The 19,349-nt window shown below is 34.0% G+C and overlaps 3 protein-coding genes across 20 annotated transcripts; all 3 read right to left on the bottom strand.

The window, feature by feature from the left end:
- Window positions 1-59: 59 nt before the first annotated feature.
- On the bottom strand, window positions 60-4,337 carry LOC101203451 (probable histone H2A variant 3). 2 transcript variants are annotated; one of them, XM_004135786.3, is made up of 2 exons: window positions 4,054-4,337; window positions 60-655 (listed from the first exon to the last, which is right to left on the bottom strand). In XM_004135786.3, the coding sequence occupies exons 1-2, from the start codon at window positions 4,159-4,161 to the stop codon at window positions 359-361; spliced, it is 405 nt and encodes a 134-aa protein (XP_004135834.1). In that variant the 5' UTR covers window positions 4,162-4,337; the 3' UTR covers window positions 60-358. The 2 variants fall into 2 exon arrangements, with proteins under 2 accessions (XP_004135834.1, XP_031744223.1); XM_031888363.1 differs by lacking the exon at window positions 4,054-4,337 and adding an exon at window positions 2,305-3,991.
- Window positions 4,338-9,436: 5,099 nt separating this feature from the next.
- Window positions 9,437-13,308, bottom strand: LOC101203701. Of its 17 annotated transcripts, none has more exons than XR_004218497.1 (5): window positions 12,159-12,788; window positions 11,436-11,974; window positions 10,772-10,877; window positions 10,505-10,609; window positions 9,437-10,391 (listed from the first exon to the last, which is right to left on the bottom strand). XR_004218497.1 is itself a non-coding variant. In XM_031889398.1 (4 exons), the coding sequence occupies exons 1-4, from the start codon at window positions 12,621-12,623 to the stop codon at window positions 10,598-10,600; spliced, it is 1,122 nt and encodes a 373-aa protein (XP_031745258.1). In that variant the 5' UTR covers window positions 12,624-12,787; the 3' UTR covers window positions 9,437-10,597. The 17 variants fall into 17 exon arrangements, 3 of the variants coding, with proteins under 3 accessions (XP_031745258.1, XP_011659542.1, XP_011659547.1); XR_004218498.1 differs by having other exon boundaries at window positions 9,437-10,258; window positions 12,159-12,787; XM_031889398.1 differs by having other exon boundaries at window positions 9,437-10,609; window positions 12,159-12,787.
- Window positions 13,309-13,325: 17 nt separating this feature from the next.
- LOC101221041 (G-type lectin S-receptor-like serine/threonine-protein kinase CES101) lies at window positions 13,326-16,899 on the bottom strand. The gene is made up of 7 exons (XM_031889251.1): window positions 15,484-16,899; window positions 15,262-15,378; window positions 14,928-15,148; window positions 14,450-14,665; window positions 14,131-14,381; window positions 13,817-13,967; window positions 13,326-13,716 (listed from the first exon to the last, which is right to left on the bottom strand). The coding sequence occupies exons 1-7, from the start codon at window positions 16,712-16,714 to the stop codon at window positions 13,399-13,401; spliced, it is 2,505 nt and encodes an 834-aa protein (XP_031745111.1). The 5' UTR covers window positions 16,715-16,899; the 3' UTR covers window positions 13,326-13,398.
- Window positions 16,900-19,349: the final 2,450 nt, after the last annotated feature.

Here is a 19,349-nt window from a genome sequence, read left to right as displayed (position 1 = left end):
TTTCCAGTATTGATTGTGGGAGATGTTTAAGTATATGTATATATTTGGCAGAGGGAGAATAATAATAATAATGCGAAGTCATCAATTACATTGACAGGTAAGTAAATTTGACAGTGTCAAAGCAATCCCAGAGTCAGAAATTACTAAAGATGAAAATGATTTACCATCTTAAAACTTACAAAACGAGAAATATCTTCTTATCTCCTCCCCCTACTACTCAATGGATAGAAGTAATCATCACAAAAGTAGAATTTGATAATATGACACTACTAAATTAGACCAGACAATGACATGACTGAGCATATGACAAGCAACCACTCAACTAAACTGTAAGATGAAGATAAAAAACAGATCAAGCCTATTCCTTGGAGGATTTGTTAATGAGTGACTTGTGGATGTGAGGAATGACTCCTCCACCAGCAATGGTTCCTTTAATGAGTGTGTCAAGCTCTTCGTCTCCTCTGATTGCAAGCTGCAAATGCCTTGGTGTTATACGTTTCACCTTCAGATCCTTGCTCGCGTTCCCGGCCAGCTCCAACACTTCTGCAGTCAGATACTCCAAGATTGCGGCTGTGTATACGGCTGCTGTAGCTCCAACTCGTCCATTGGCAGCAACCCTCGACTTCAGTTGCCGATGGACCCTTCCCACTGGAAACTGCATCATCCAGCCATTCAACGGCATAATAACAATGAGAAAAATATGAAATTTTAAATAACACTCCCAAAATTTGATGATATCTTGTAGAAAAATTACTTCAAATAAAAATGTTCCAAAAGTCATCTCAAAGACTTGGAATTTATGCCTTGTGATTCTTAATAAAAGTAGAAGCTACGGACAACCTTGAAAAGAAAACATCAAAACCAATACATGGAAAATGATATACAGGAAGGACTTGAGAATTGAGGCATCTACCAGAGAACCACACTCCTCTTTCCCAGTGACATTCTATTACACAGTCCATCAAAAGTTATGAAGAGAAGAAGGAAACAAGAAAAAATGAGCCGCATAATTCATTTAAGGCATATGGATATAGATGTAGTATTATATGCAATATGCAACAATAGCTCCTTCCTCATTGGAATCAAGATATTACCGCCAAAAAAAATGAATGAGATCCTCCCATCAACTGGAATGAAGATAGAGACTCTTCTCATTGATGTAGTAGAACACACAAAAATCTGATATTCATCGCAAAGAGTTTTGACTATTAAAAAATGTTCTTTTCTATAGAAGTCCATACAAAACTTAAGACTCCAGTCTTAGTTTTTTTACAACTGGTGACTAAATGACAAACATCAACAAGTCCACCACTGTTGTTAGTTGTTAATAAACTACCCAAAAGATATCTGGTCATATAGTTATCATCGATGATCTTATGCCATAATTCTGTTATTCTACCAAATATCTTCACAACCGTTACAAATCAAAGCTATATTTTTTTTAGCTCAAAATTCCAATTTCAAGACCACCCAAATCCAAATAAATAGGAGACAAGTTTCTCCATCCGGATACAGACCTTCCTATTAAAAGTTCCACTTATTCAATCAACGCTGTGGTAGTAGAGAATTTATAAAAAGAGGCAGTGTACAGGCATATTGGTTAAAACAGCCTACATCTCCATGAGTCGCTAGGTTCACATAAATTCTGGATAACCCCAATAGGTCATTTGCAGAAAAAAAGCTTTGCATGGAAGATTTGGAGTGTTCCAGGCAATAAATAACAGAAAGTATTGTCTACAAAGAAGTGGAGCATCCCCTAATCTAACGAAGTTCTTGCAAAATATTGAACATGCTCTGAAATCCCTATTGATGCTTAACTTCATTATCAAAGCAAAATAAAAGGGTCTCGTAATAAAACTGGGGCACTCTATTAGACCTTGGCCATCCTCACCTGATTGAAACTTGAAAGAAAGTTCTGTTAGGCAGTGATAAAACCCACCAGGCAGTAGGCACCAGTTAACTTATACCATGACAGACATCTCTACACAACCTATTTTCCACCCCATATTCAGAGATAAAATAAAGAATAAGAAGTTGGCTTACGGGGCAGCACAAGCTAAAGATCAATGCCTCATGACCCCACTTGTCCTACCTTAAAATTTATTGTCTTTGAAGTTCCCTTAGAGCAAGAATGTCCACAAGATGGCCAAAGAAGCCACCTACCAGAAGAATCACTTATAGAGACACAATAAAAATGTCTTGCTCATATCAAATTCAAGATAATTTTCCTTTAAATAGTAAAATCCACCATAAGAAAGAGTCCAAAAGCTGTACATACCAAGCAAAGAAAATACAGATTCATACCATGTAGCAACAATGTGAAAGGCAGGAGGGGTGGCGTGGCAGGCAACGGATGTCCAATTCAGCACACATAGTGAAAAAAAGGAATGCAATAGAAGTAAGACAAATGGTCAATGAAAATGAGAATAGATCCAAAGGATGTCTGCACGAAGTGACACAAGGTATGTTTGGAAATAAAATCATAAAGGAAGAGAGGTAAAAGAAACCGGCCCTTTATTTAAACGGGATACATAACTTGCGAGTTTCAGAGAGGAATATGATATAGAAATGGAGCGAGAAGAAAAAAAAAGTGAGTAGGCCAGACAGCTAACCAATACATCATCGATGCTGTAGTAACCAAGTAAGGGCACAATCTATTGGTAGGTTAATAGTAGGGTCTTGACAAGTGATATTCAGGACCCAAACATCGCCCCATAGGGCCAAATTTTAACAGAATTGTTGAGACTCATTTTCCACCAATAGAAGTAAATAATTCAGGTATCACGGTTGTGAAGAGTTCTAGGGTCAGATGTTATACAAACTAAGCTATGGGCTGAGCTTTTATTTGTGACAGGTTATTAGCTACAGTCAACCAGGTATCAAATATCTAGGAGTGTGCCCATGGACTTGAGGAGTGACTTGAATTTTGTTACAAAAAGAAAGAGTGGAAAAGGAAGAGATGGGAGAAAAACTTATTGCCACTCCATAAATGTTTTTAAAATTTATCAACATGAGAATCTAGTGGTCAAACCCACCTTGAGTATAATATGTATTACCTATCACACAAGATAAACGTTAAATATACCTATGTATACGGTGGTTAAGCATTGTCCTTAGTTACTCGAACTACTTAGGATGATGTAGGTACTTAATGTTTTAAAGTTTCTAATACAACTATTGGATCAATGTCCTAGTTTCTGTCACTCTAACAATAGGGAAGAGACTTCGCAACATGTAAACGAATAAGTTATCTATCTAAATGCCTCAAGAACTGGGAACCATTGAATTGTGATTGGGAAATATCTAGACATAAAAATGGTCAAATCCCAATTCACCTTCACTAACATCTTTTGACAGACAACTTCTATAGCACGAAAAACTGATCTTGGATGCATGCTTCACACACTGGTGCCAACCTTAATTGGGAAATTATAAGTAAAACCATATCAGCCTAAGCTAAGTCTAACATGGTTCTTTCTTTCTACCCAATACATTACCTCAACAAAATAATCTATTTCTCCAACCACGAAGAACATTAACAAACCGAGACTCACAAAAGAATCACAGACCTGCTTAAAGGAGGATCATAGCAACACATTAAAAATAGAACAGACCCAAATACATGCATCTACTTCTAAGATTAAAGAGAATAACTTAGAGCTACCCCTCCAAAGATTCACAAACGAACACCTCCTAAATATTCATCACCACTCGATCTCATACAGAGCAGAACCCACAACGAAACAAACAAACTTAGAAACCACCAAAACCCTCGAAGAGAAACGAAAGAACAAGAAACAAGGAAACAGAAAGAGGACCCATCTGTAATAAACAAATATAAACACTCAAAGACGTAATTTAAATTACCCCCACATCCCCAACACCCAATGTCCAAACACAAAAAACGAATCTAAATTTTAAAAAAAATCGTGGGTTTGTTGGAGAAAAAGAGGCATAAACCTGAAAGAAGCAAAAGAAACACAGATCCAGAGAGGACCCAGAAAAGGAAAGCGGAAAAACAAGTGAAGAAGAGTAAAAAGGAAAGAAGGAGACCTGAAGACCAGCGCGGGAAGAGCGAGAGACGGGTTTCTTTTTATCCTTGTCCTTGTTGTTGGCGGCAGATTTGCCCATTATCAGACCCTTGGCTCCCTTCCCCGACATTTTGGAGGCAAAAGAAAATAGGGTTGCTCTTCTGTTGGAGTGGAAGAAGGAGTATTGGAAGATTGTTTGGAAGAGAAAGGAAAGAGAACCGATAAGGAACGACGGGAAGCGAGGCACATAAAAGTAATGCCCACAACCCTTTCTCTCTCGATAACTCGACGAAGACTTCGAGATTCAGTTTTTCTGACCTTATTTGACCATAATGCCCTTCTTCTTTTTCATTACTACCTTCTATGTCCCCCGTTTTCCCCTCAGCTTTAAAACGTGACTTCCTCTCCACTTTTCCTTTTCCTCAAATCAAATAAATGTTTCTCTTTTTTAGTTTACGATAATTGAAAAAAATGTTTTTCGTTTTTCTTTTTGGTTTAGGAGAATTGAAAAATGTGTTTTATAAGATTAAAAATATCAAGTTCTACACGAGGACGGAAAGAGTGCTTGATTTGGAAGTTAAACACCTTGAATATGGATGTTGAGTATAAAATGCATAAAGACGAGCACGTAGAGATGGATGTTTGGATCTTGTTGTCTATCATGTCTTCGAAACTTACAAAACATAAACAAGTAAAGAGAAAGGTTACGTTGCATATCACACTCTCTTCAAGACAACCATTTATAAGACTTTGTTTGGAGTGTAAACAAATGAAAAAACTATTTTTTTTTATTTATACAAAAATATCTTTCTAGTTGTAGATTATCAACTAGTTTATAATATCTTTAACACATGTTAAATTGTTGTATCCTAACAAAAAGCAACTATTACCCTACATTTATCTTTGGAGAACTACAAACCGCTCGAACATTATAAAGTTATATCAAATCTTACAATCAAGTTTATATTTGGTCAAATTATAACTCAACGGTAGATATCAAAATTTTAATAATTGTGACGATTTTCACTTTATCATAGATTTTAATTCAAATTTTAGTTTGTCACATGCATCTACTGAAAGCCCAAATTCTTTTTTTTTTCAAAATAATAACTTAATTCAACTAACATTAATGTGTATTTGACTCGGTGATCTTTAACATTCCTTCGTTAAGATTTGAAACACTTCAACAACTTTTTTTAATTACTTAATGAAGTAGAAAAGAGAGAATTTGATAGAGTATGTAATGTGTACAAGTTTACAAGTGGACACTTTTAAAATGTGTTTAATAAATTGATAGATCTGTTAAAAACAATGGGTATTGAAAAAATATATTCCAAATGAACAACTTGCACTGTATCTTCCAAAATCAATGTCGTGTGAGTGACGAGAATTGGTTAATAATTGCCCATCCTCCATTCTATGTAAACGTTCAATAGTTTTACTTATCCAGATTTTGGTTCGATTCGGTTTCAATGATTTTTAAAATTAAAAAAAAAAAAAAACAAACAAACAAACAAATTGAATCAAAGAGAATATTGATTTTCAATAACACCATACTTATATATATCAAATACCGACTTATCTAAATAATCGAACTAAACCACTAGATCTACTTCGTCAAAGTTGGTTTTGTGTTACTTTAGAGGTGAAACCATGTTTACTATGGAAGGTCAAAACATTTAGGTTGATTAACTGAACTTCTTGAGTTCATCCCTCTTGTATACAAAGATAGATTATTGTCTATCGATTATGAACAACATCGATAAAATTGTATATTTTAATTTATTTTACTAGATCTTGAAATAGTAATTGTAATTAAAACCTCAATTTTTTTTTTTTTTAAATCCCCTCCTTATTTATAATTTAGGTAATGAAAGAAAAGAAGGAAATAAGAAAAAAAATGAAATGGGAGAGAGTGAGTGAGTGAGTGTGGTGATGATATGTAATTGGTGAAAATCAAAGTTGGAAACAAATTATAAATAAAGAGTCTAAAAAAGCACTTATGTGGGACCCTCAGCCACGTCACCTCCACGCACGCACGCACCCCCAGGCCTTATCCTTTTCCTTCTTCTTTCTATATACATTTGTTTCCTCTTCTACCCTTTTCCCGCTCCCTCTTCTTCTACCCCAATTCCCCTTTTTACCCTTCCCATCAACTCTCACAATGTTTAAGCTCTTCATTTTCCAAAATCCATTTCAACTATGAGCTTTTTTCTTCATTTCTGCTCTAATTTTTCTTTTAAAACGTTTTATACCATAAGAACCATGAGATGCTACCATGAAAGATCGTCAAATTCTCACATCAATCGTGTTTGAAGTTGGTTTTAAAATAAACACTATTGTGAACAAATCTATATTATTATAGTCTATAACAAATTTATAAATTTTTTCTTTTTAAAATAATTTTCCAAACATAATATTTAGTAATGAGGAAAATAAGAAGAGAATTCCAAAGTTAGGGGTATGTTAAGAAATAGTAGAGAGGGGTATTTGTGGTAATTGAACATGAATGTGAAATGGAAGAAGGCAGGAACCAATAAGGTCAGCCGATTTCACGTGGTTCTAAACCATGTAATTACAACCCACCTCCCTCTTTGTATAAATACCGTCCTCTCACCCTGACTTTCTTCAGTTTATCCTTCTCTTTCAAAATCCCTACATTTCTGCTTCTCTCACATGGCCACCAATTTTGCCGTTTTTCATCCCGCTCCGATCACAGCTTCTTCTTCTTCTTCTTCTTCTTCTTCTTCAGGAAAGTACCAACCTAACCGCCCGAACGCCGCGGCGCCGAAATGGTGGTCGCCGATCTTCGGATGGTCTTCCGAACCGGACTACGTCGTATCTTCCGCCGCGGAAGTACAATCCATTCAGAATGCCGATCCGGAGCTCCACGGTGGAAGAATCAGATCCAGATTTGCACCTGGATGCTTCACGGAGGAGAAGGCGAAGCTACTCCGAATGAAAACGCGGGAGAGCTCCACTTTCCATGATATTATGTACCATTCGGCGATCGCATCGCGTCTGGCGTCCGACTTGTCGGACCGAAGCAAGAAATAGATAGATCTACGAAGATTTGGCGCAGTGAGGTATTGTATTGTGTTTTTGGAAATCTGTATCTGTACTGCCTGTTTTCTCTTCTGTAAATCGTCATAAAAATCTGGGTAGGAAGTAAATCTTCCTTTCCTGATACATTTTTACATCTTTATTTTGCCGTTTAGACCGTTTAGATTAAGGAAACATCATACCTACTGCAACTATTTTCCGTCTGATTATTGATTGACGACGATTGATTTGAATTTGTCTTCTCATTATCATCAGTCTGATTTGCATCTCGATGTCGACGGCCTAGAAATCTACGCCGGTCGTTGTTAATTTTACAGCGTAATACTGATTAGTGAAGTGATTATCAAAATCTTTCCTTATTGATTTACATAATTTTTTTTTTAATGGATTTTCACTGTTTAATTTGACGAACTATAATTGTGAATGTAGATAAATTTTATGTACTGTGAAGGGTTAAATTTTTGGATTGAACGAACCATTACTTAACTGGGTAGAAATTATTACAATTGTTGTTCTTGCGTGGAGAGCTAAAAAAATCTCTATTGGGTTTTCATTTAATTTATTACAAAACCTGATGGATTTGAAAACTTCCGTGAATTTAATTAGGATTAATTGGAATGGATTTTGTTAATAAATCGAAAATACATTCTCCTAATCGCATTTACAAAACTAAACCAAAACTTTGGTCATTAACAAGTAAAAGTTTATCATCTATGCTATCAATATCTCTGTAGTGATTTTTTTGTTTGATATGTTTTCTATCCATTAAGTTTTCTCTTATTTTCCTGATGGATGGTGTAATGTACCTTTATTTATATAATAACCAAAAATAAATGTTTTTAATTATATCAAGTGGATGGGTGCTGTTATATCTAATCAAATTATTTACTTAGATGACAAAATCATGATTATTTAGATTAATTAATTGAAGCAGTTGTTTTCAAATTAGGTCACAAATGAAGTGTAGTTCAATCATAAATAAATAAATAATCATGAGGGAGGGAATCTCGATGACTCACAAACACGAGTGTTGATGATAAGTTAAAGAACAAAACTTATCCATAGTTTTCTTGGGCTTTTGGAAGGGACTTAGAGTGGGTAATTGGATGGTAGAATAGAATCTTCAAACTTATAAAGTAAGCAACTAAACCTTCTTGGATTCTATTGCTTCAATCTAATTATTTTTGGGTTAATAGAATTTCAACCCTATAATTATTGGACTAGAAAATACAGTTAATTGAATGTAATCATGTAACATTTTGAACTTTTAATTTAGCAATCATCTTATTTAGTACATATTTGCTTTCCATGTCAAATTTTGAAAACTAAAAAGTTAGTTTTCAAAATTTGACTTGAATTTAAAAATTAACTAAACAAAAATACCCCAGTTGACAAAAAGTTTATAATTTTAATTTAGAATCAATGAATAAATGGTTAACAACAAAACTTTTATACTTATCGATTAAAAGACCATTTGATCCTAAAGAAAAACCTGATAAAGATCAAAATTTCTAACTCAACAATGATCCATGCTTGCAAAACTTACCGTACTAAAATTTCTAAAATTTCAAACAAAACTTAACCAATATCATCTCACAATAGCGTATATGGTCGTGGTCTATTTCAAAATCTATCTAAACCAAACCAATTAACATTTTTATAAACTAATCCTACATTTCAAATCGACAAGTTTTTGTACTGTCAATTTCACTTTACACTTTTTTAGTATAAATATGTTATATAGATAAGAAAATGTAGTAATAGTGTCATCTTATGGCATATAAATATCTAAAATACAGACTGAATTAAAACTCATCAAAATTCAATCAAAGATTATCACATAATCCCTGAATTAAAACTCATCAAAATTCAATCAAAGATTATCACATAATCCACAGTTTTCTTAAAGAACAAAACTGGATGTAACAAGGTTGAAATGGGACAACACTTAATAGCACACAGATATTATTTTAGTGATCATAATATTATGACAATAAAGCCCACAGAACCTCAGTAACCAATTGGCGGTTTTGGAAGAATTAAGCTTGAAATTAGTTAACTCTACACTTTAATGGCTAAATTAAAGTCCTACCACCACCATATTTTCAACTCTCAAGTCACATCCAAGGAGCTACGACTACGACCGAGAATCCTATGTAATCATAAATATTTGGAAGAAATAAAAAAGAAGAATACATTTTATGTCAAACACTTCAACACTTTCGGGTGGATTTTATGGTTTCTTATACCCTTCAATTGTGAGCAAAATTTTAAAGACGAAAGACACTCCTTAATGCTAGTAAAACAATTGTACATCATTAATAAGAACTCAACAATATGCATACTAAAATGATTTAAGATCTCAGGCATTGAAAATGTTATAATCCTATTGTAATGGTGAATAAACTACTTGCCAGAACAAGCATAAATCGACTTGCCATAAAATATGTGTTAATGACCTCATGGTTCTGAGGCTCGAATTTCCATCTTCCATCCCTACTGTACTTATAAAGCGTGAATAAAATACATGAGAGTTTGTAGATTGAATGTAATCTACTGATTTCAATAACTAAGAAATTTATTATAAGCAGTGGAGGAGAAGGAAGCACGTTGCCTGTGTAAAAGCACGAGGGCAAAATCCTCTCTTTACCAGCACCAGCTGCCGACTCCAGCATGAAGCTTTCCGGCAATAATGAGAAGCTGAGCATTCCCCTTAAAATTTTAAGCTCATTTTTTTCATTTTGAGTTGCTCAGTTGCTTCATTCACTGATAATAGGTTGAGAAACTATATCATTAATTACTTTCATCAAATACGTTAGCTTTTAAATCCACCAAAGCATTATTTTCCTAATAATGTCAAATGTAATTATAGGAGTTAGAAGATCATAAACTTCTCTCATTCACCATCACCTAATAGCTATGATGCTTTTGATGAAGATAGCTACTTTCAACTGCTATTCTTCTTCTCCTTACCCAGTTGCTTCACCAACTGATCGGAAGAGTATGAAAGATCAAAGCTATCTCTGTTCACTAAGAAAATTATCAGGTATTTGGTAGATTGCAGTTAAAACAAACAGATATATTTCTCTTGTGTACTTACAAGTCCTAAGTATTGCAGTTCGATGAGGACAAGCAAAGAACATCACAACCATTGCCCCTGTCCCCTGAAAAAATCTTGGCCACAATTTTTCATTCACAATACAAATTTCCACTGCATAAACGTTGTTTTAGTAATTTGCAACCATAAAAGATGAACAGTATCATTCCCCAACAGCAAGCATTTGTACCGTGTTTAATCTACATTGTGCAGATTCCCAAGAGAATAACAAAACAAAGTGTACAACAAGGTGGATGAGTGTAATGGTTGAGATCAAAAGTAAGAGGCAAAGTGCAAATTACAGAAATCTTACCTTTTTATGTTTTTGAGAATAATCCAAACGAATAGAAGCACCACGAGGAGGCGTGAGGGGTAGAGTTGATCGGAGTCTCTATATAACCAGTATTTAATTGAAGTTCTACAAACATGATGGATACAATGTTTAAATACTGAGGACTTTTAACCTTTTTTTTTCCTCTTCAGTTAACTTGTTTCAGTTATCGGCTAGCATCTCTACTGCTATCAAACATAAATTGAATTAGATTCCAGGAAAGCATAAAAAAGCAAGAGATTACTCAACCAATGAGTTGCCGCAAGCATATATGCAAGAAATTTGGACGTCACATCCGATGATGATCCACCCAGAAAAGGAGCCAAGTATTTCCTCAACTGACGTGCGCCATAGGCTGCCGAGGACATTATAAGATTAGATAGTACACGATACAATAAGTACACAGTATACCCTGAGCATCAAGAGGAGATGTAAGGACCCTTCACATGAAGAGGACAAAATTCATCTATGAACTCTTCAGCATCCTAGTGCTACCAAACAGACCCAGTGAAACAAAAGAGTGAAATTGACATTGCAAAATAAGAAAAAAGAAAAGAGCTAGAAAATAAGTATTATTAATAACAAGCAGGCATTCTCATTTCCCAATAGTATATACAAATCAATTGGGTGCTTGCCAAGTTTCCTAACAAATGATGCACATTTAAAACATACCCCACAGAATTATATCAAGGGATACAGAAGTAAAAATTAGAAACAAAGAATTACTGTTCAAATCAATCATATGGTTGCCCTTGTATTAGCAGACATTAGATTTCTCAGCTCCATCAGATATTCATCATTAGATATGTGAAGTGAAGCACGAATGTTCGAAACCTGCCCTTCGTCTTCCCAACTTAAAGGTCCAGAAGCATATAATGCCCTAATAAAAGAACGAAATACACTTAGCTCTGACCTGTGGGATCTGACTAATACTTCCTCATAGGAGCATGGCTCTTCTTCCTCATCTCCCCTCCCTGTAGTTGATTCAGCATCACTACAATAGTCTGTATCCTCAACTTTTTTAACACGACGAGCTACAGAAACAAATGGCACATTGAAAAAATCATCAGTGAAAATATTGCTGCCGACAGAGGATGTACAACTATCTGCGTGAATGTGGGTTGAAGTTCCTGGAACAAGGGTGCCCTCTCTCAAACCAGCATCACCTGTAGTGACTCCGGTATTTTCAGTTGGCAAGTTTGAGCTCAGTCTAACTGTGTTCAACTCTTGTGTTGAGTACATATTGGTAGTTATGGCTATCGACGGCAAACACCTAACAACATTTTCAGCGACTTTCCTTTTCTGGACAAATACTTCGTGATTTATGAATTCACTAGGCAACAATCTCTTTCGAGATCCGGCAGGACCCGCCACCAGCTGTCGATTTTTTCTTCTCACCATGTTTGGCTCTATCTGCCTATTTCTAGACAATGAACCCGATTCCTCCATGGACTGCAAAAGAAATAACGAATGAGATGATGGTTCAATAATTGTTTCAAGCACAAAATAAAATTTGGCAAGCAAAGAGATGACTTCAGAATCCATATTAACATAAACAAAAACAATGTAATCATAAACAAAGCAAGATACGAAAAACGCTTCATAGAACTTTGTATTAACTTGTTAGGAGATGTACCTTCCCAAGGAGAATCCATCGGCCATCATGCCAAGCCTGTCGCATTCTAAGATTAGAGCTCCCAACCATGATGTCTAATGGTGATCCAAGTATTCTAACTATATAGCTATTAACCCCAACAATCGTTATTATTTTGGCGTGTTTCCACAAGGAATTGTGGAAGACTTCAGCAAGATCACCAGCATCCCAATCATTTGAACCCTGAAAAGGTGGAGGACAAGGCCTAATCGCCTTCCTCGGTACCTTCTCCACTGCTTCATCCGAAGATAAAAATTTAACGCTATATGAACGACCATTCCCAGAAAGAATTTCAGCACAACTCCATGAACCACTCGAAACCTCCTTCTTGTTCAACACCTCAACTTGATCCCCCTTCCTTAGTCTCATACTTGCAATGATCCTAATTCTAAGCCCTGTAGACATAAAATTAAAACAAACAAACAAATAAATAACGATTCTACTCATTCAACAAGACAATAAAAACAGTGTATACATCATCAACATATATAGTTTACAAAATCATAAAAAGAAGAACGAAACTGAAAACGTAGAAAAGAGACGGAATAAAAAAAAAAGAAGTCAAATGCGGAATTGAAGTAAAGAAGGAATAAATTTAAGAGGAAGAGAAAGCGATCGGTACCTGGAGAGAAGAATTAGAAAGGGAAAATAAGAAAAATGGTTTGAATCTTGCTTAGAGAAAAATGAGTGAAAAGCAAAAAACTTTTATTGATAGAGATTTTATGAGCAATGGAGTTAATTATAAAAAAAGAAAAAAAGAAAAAAACTCTTTTGAGTTTAAATTCCTAAACCAATGGGGACTGGGAAGTAATACGGTGGTGGTGCCGTGGTGGGGACGTTCCCGAATACTTCGCTCTCTGATTTCCTCGGTCGCTTCCTCTGTCTTGGCGGCGAAACTATTTGGGCCCTATTCCTTTGGGCTTTCAAATATGGGCTTCCGCCCAATTCTCAATTTGAGTCTCTTCTTTTTTCACACTCAATTCTCAAATTTCCCGGTAATTTGAGATTTATGTATCAATTAAATTCAAATTTGGGAATAAAAATATTGTTTTGAAAATTTGCATGCTTTGAATCATCGAATCCAAAGACAGTTCTCAAAAATAAAATCTGAGTTGTCTATTATGAAAACATAAAATAAAAATTGAAATCTCTACCAAACAAAGCTTCAATGAACAATACATATTTAAATAGTAAATTTGACTGTCCAGTATATGAACAAAAGTCATCTCGTAACCATCATAGAGACTGACATATCATTGGAAGAATATATTTGTGTTGCTGATTCCGATTTATCTGTCACCACTTCCAGTTTGGAGTTATGGGTGATGAAAAACGGAGGTTGTTTTGGCAATGGAAGTTGAGTAGAATCATTCTGAATCATGGAATAAACATCAAGCATGGTAGGTCTATATTCTGCCATTTGTTGTACGCATAGAAGGCTAACATGGATGCATCTTAGAGCCTTTGGTTTCTGATCAGAGTTACACAAAGTTGAATCAATCAATTCTTCTCCTCTGCCGTTCACCCACAATTCCCATGCCTGAAAATAATTTACTTGACATCCTCAACATTTTCATTCCTTAAAAGAGAGAGAACAAGAAGAAAACCAACAGCATATTTATCCCTTCGCTCTAACTTACATATCCAGTGAGATTCATTGGTCGTTCCGCATCATAACTGTCGTAGTTTTTTCGAGCGGTTATGATCTCTAATAACAACACCCCAAAGCTGTAAACATCTGATTTTAGTGAGAAAACACCTCCCATCACACTTTCAGGTGATATATATCCACTGCAACATATATGTATTTTGGGTAAGTTCTATCCACAATGTAAAAACATTTAAATAATAAAACGAAAACCACAACTTATAGAGCTTTTTAGTCTTCAACTTTCTAGTACTCCAGTGCCAATTAACAAAGGAGTATTGAGTAAAGTTGATACAACTTACTTACTATGTACCAACAATGTGATTAGTATTTGCTTCTTCCTTTGTGAGATCAAAGATTCTGGCCATGCCAAAATCTGATATTTTTGCATTCATCTGAGCATCGAGCAAGATGTTGCTAATTTTTAGATCTCGATGAACTATTCTTAGTCTTGAGTAGTTGTGAAGGTAAAGTAGTCCTTGAATTATCCCTTGGATTATGTGTTGCCGTTTGTCCCAAGTGAGAGTTAGCTTTCTAACTGGATCTATAAATTCAAATATTCAGCAATATGAAAGAAATCTCAAATAATGCATATTTACATATTTGTTTAAAGCTGCCTAAATCAATAACCAAAGAGGAAGGAGTCAAGGCTTTTGTTGGGCATGCACTCATACACCAATAACCTCTCTTCTTTATGAATGCAACAACCGATAAGCCTAACCAGATTAGTGTGTTGCAGTTTGGCAATCAGGATGACTTCATTCTTGAACTCTTCAATCCCTTGTCCAGATTTATTTGACAGCCTTTTAATGGCAACTTCTTGGCCATCGGCCAAAGTTCCCTGCAAAAGTGAACCCATGTTGCTCCCTTGAGAAGTGAAAACATATCTTAGGTTTTTAATTCTGATACTAATTCAACATTAGCATATTAAAGCCCAATTTCATACTGTTACATTATTACAATCTTCATGTTAGTACTTTCCTTATCATTTTTGTACTTATTATAAGTGATATAACTTTATTATAAACTTTTTTAATTAGGTTTTTTCTTCTATATAGACCTAATTTTCTTATACAACATAGGAAAAAAAAAAGAATACATACCTTATAAACTGGTCCAAACCCACCCTCTCCAAGCTTACAATTGTCAGCAAAATTGTTTGTTGTAGAAACTACACTTCTAAAACTGAAAAACTGCAATTCAGAGTTCCTTACGTCTCTTCTTTGCTTGTTCATAATAGTTGGAATGTCAAAACTCTTAGTTTTGGCTCCCAATTCTTGCAGAAAGTTTTGATGTTCAGAATCCCTCCTTATTTTTCTAATAGCTGTAGATCATTAAGGCGAATTAATGTTTGCAGTTCATATATGTCATTCATAAGACATCCAAGGATAGAGATTTCTTCTTTTAGCTAGAATGAAAGAATAAAATATTGATCACCTTTGAGTATTTGTGTTTTCCATTTGAGATAGACAAGAAAACACAATAGGAGAGAAGTTACAGGTACTATTAGACCTATAGTAACTTGCAACCACACCCTTTTTTCTCCTGTAAGAACTAACATTTCATAACCAAACCAGTTTGTAAGGTCAGAATGTTGATGTTTTCATGACGGTGTATATATAATGAATATCACTATTAGTTTGGAGTCACCTACTTTACCTTTTCCTTCGACTATCTCAAGAGACCAAATTATCCGTTTGCCTCCCTCCACTGGAATAAACGTTGCTCCCACATTCCACATCTCACAGCCAGTGCCTTCTTCGTTTGTAGAACTAAAGGCAATGCAATCACAGCTTGAAATGCAATTCTTTTCACAATCGTAAATGGTCAGGTTCTCACTTTCTCTGAACCTCAAACCATTTCTCTCCATGTTTCCAAATCTCTGTGAAGTGGAATACTGTTTTGGTGGATTTCGGCACTCGGGTACTTTGTGCTGCATTTTCCCCACACACCCAACTTCAGAAACATGCTTAGGCTCAAACAACTCGTTTTCAAAATAGGGACATTCAACTTTTGAGTCCCAATTACGCCCCACCAATTTCCCGTCGTTGCCCAATCTCAAGAAGGTTTGAACTTCTATCAATCCCTTGTTATGGTTAGGCAATTGAAAGAGATTGGAGATGGAGTAATTGAAAAAAGTCTCGTTCTCATTTGAAAATCGACTGAACACGAATTCTTGATTGTTGATGTTGGAAAGTTCTTCAGAGAACTCGAATCGCCCGTCCTTCCAGTTTCCACTGGTCCAGAAAACGCTTCCTCTATGTAATATCAGCAACTGGTTTGTATTGTTGGGATTCACTGTGAGGGTGAAGGAACCCGATAGAACGGAATAGTCACCTCTTCGGGATGTTATAGACCAAATGGATCCAGTTTTGTGGTTGATCCCAAGTTTCATCCCAGGAAGGAGAGTGTCTGTTGGATGATCAAAACTCTGCCATAGTTGTCGCTTAATCGATCCATCTAGATTCAACACACACAATACAAAGTTGCCATTGTCTAGAAGAATAGCACTGCTGTTGGTGGGTTCTTCAACTTCAAAGAGATAGAAATTATATCCATTTCTTCCTTTTCCTTCTTTAGGGACAATCTTCAAGCTCCCATTGCTGTCAATTGTGAGACAAGGTGTCCCAAAGTCTCTTGGAAATGCAAAATTACGATTGGCAATCCACACTGGGTTCTGTGAATCACTGTGGTACCAAATCGCTATATAACTGTTGTTCAATAAGCTAGGACTGTAAAAGCCGAGCGAAAAATTGGCCATGGTTGAAATTAGCGTAGACCCAGGTGTTATTTCTTGGCCTTGTGCCATTACGTCGGATTGGGCGTTTGAAAACGCCACAAGCAAAAGCAGAACAAAGCAATTAAACATGATTTCATTGCTAATTGCCATCCCCAAAGATTTGCTTTTTTGGCTTGATTGACTTGGTGTGGTTTATATCTTTCTGCCATACCCATTTTGGATTAGTTGTTTTGAGGAAAGGAAATAGCTTGGAAATTGTCGTTGACTTCGAAAACATTAGTCCTCAACTTTCCTTCTTCTGGGTCTTGTCGTCGTCTACGTCAAGAAGACAATTCAACACGGTGGGCGGAGGGGATGAACGTAGTGTAATATTATATTGGGAAATTGATAGCATTTTCTATATAACAATTATAGCATTTTAGAACTTTTTGCAAATGTGTTATTATTCCAAAACTATTCATCAATAACTTATTTCTCTTTCTATTTATTTATTCTCGAATACTCTAATTATTTGTTTATTCTTATACTAATAAAATTTTTAATTTTAATTTTATAATATCAATAGTATAATAATTTTTAAATGAAATATAATGGTGGTTGATCGGACTAATTTAACTTCATTTGTGATTTTTTTTTCTTTATTCAATGTATATTTTGAGTAACAACGAACTTTACCTGACCTCATCAACTAGTGATCTCCACATCAAACCACAATTGTTACGTTTGAGGCATTTGAAAATTCCAAATAATCAGTTTTTAATGGTCAATTACCAACCTCACTTGGGTCTCCTTATACCGGAAGTTGAGCACTTTGATATATCAAGAAATAGTTTGGAAGGAAATCTATTTTGAGTTGAATCTAATTTTAAATTATTTTGTTTTATTTATTTTCATTAATTTTGTTTTGGTTTTACTGTCTCAGTTTTATATATAAGTGTTGTGGTATACTTATATTATATGTATTAGTTGGCTAATATACTTATTACGTGATTTTTCGATTTTTCAAAATTTATGTAGTTCATTAGATTACTATTAAGTATATAAATGACGTAACTCAGTATATCATTATCAAGTATATCAACAATATATTGTTAAAACATATTAGTAAAGTGAATCATTATCAAGTATATGAACTAAGTTTACAAGTGTGTATCAATAATATATCAAGTGTATAAATAGAACTTTAAACATATCAAATGCATTTAATCAATCAATTGTATAAGTGAATAATACTAAATATATCTAAAGTACATCAAGTGTATCAAACAAATATTAATAATGTTTCAGGTGTCCATCAAAAGGTATAAGTGTATAAAAAAATATCATGTGTATCAATCAGATGTATTGGGTGTATTAAGATGTATCAGGTGTATCAAGGGTATTAGGTATATCAAATATATATTAGTAACTATGACATTTGTGACATTTTACCTCTTGATGGGTGAGTTGATTTGTTTTTGCTATTTTAACAAATAATAAAGTCTGTGCTATATACTTAATTATTATAACTTATTTTTCCATTTTTGTAAGTGTCCCATTATATTTTCGTACAATTTCTCTCACTTTCATAATTAATCAATCGATACAGTCATTTTATTTTATTTAGAAAAAAACAAATCTGTTTATATTTATAAAGAAAAATTAATATAAAAACAAATTAGTTGGAATCCGTTGAATCTATTATCTTAAATTCCATGAAATCTCATCGTCTTGGTGAGTTCGGATCTAGGAGCAACAAACTGTGATAGTGTATAAAGAATAATACTTCTAAAATCTAAATTATTTATGTATCATGATCTTTTAAGTATTTACATTTTTTACTTTAGAATTATAGAAGTGTTATATATATAAACTCTATGATTTTGAAATCAAGTTTTTTTTTTTCATAATAATAAAGTTTCTTTTAATGGTAGGGACCAATTTTAAGCTTTACTAAAACTATATGGAAAATTAAATATTTGAAAACATAGAGGCTTAAATGAAATAATCTAAATGTAGGGATGAATATGACATTTTCAATTAATTTAATTAATTATTAAAAATATAAATATGTTATTTAGGTTTAATAAATTTACAATTAATATTGTATATTATTTTTTTTTAGAAAAAGTAATATTATATGTGATCTATCTCAGCTGTTTAGTATAAAAAAGTATTGTTAATTATCAATATTCTAATTAATATATATTTATTCAATTATTTTTTAGTTTTGTAGTAATTTAATTGAATAGCTAAATTAAGTGTAATATAAAAAAAGAAATTCCTTTTTTTTGTCATTTTAAGTGGATGAATAATCAACTAATATAACCAAAAAAAAAAAAAAAGTATATACAAAATTGGTAAGTTAAATGTACATATCAACTTTAAAATATTAATTACCTCAAACTCTAGCTACTTTAATATTTATACCTATGAGACAGTATTTCCAATATGCTTAAGTTGTTTTCTACAAACTCTTAATTTTCACCTCATGGTGTACTCCATAAGTCTCTCATGGCAATGAGTTTCTCAAAGATGAAAAATGAGAAAGGGAAGGAAGAAAAGAGCAATGATATGTTGCACGTGCCCAAGTTCTTCGTACTCGTTTTTCTTGTAAAAAAATAAATGTCAAGTGTCAGTATTTTATTGACCCATTACCTAGGTTGCAAAAAGATGGGCAACACCTAAAATTGTCTCCTCCCTTTAATTTCTCTAGACTTTTCTATATGATATATTAATTTCTAATAAATATGGTAGATATAACACAAAGTAACAAACTTATAGTTATAGCAAAATATAGATATAG

The sequence above is a fragment of the Cucumis sativus genome, chromosome 7 (genome assembly GCF_000004075.3).
Source record: "Cucumis sativus cultivar 9930 chromosome 7, Cucumber_9930_V3, whole genome shotgun sequence".
Taxonomy (NCBI): Eukaryota; Viridiplantae; Streptophyta; class Magnoliopsida; order Cucurbitales; family Cucurbitaceae; genus Cucumis; species Cucumis sativus.
The sequence above is the reverse complement of the archived record's forward strand: the minus strand, read 5'-3'. Positions and strand labels throughout refer to the sequence as shown.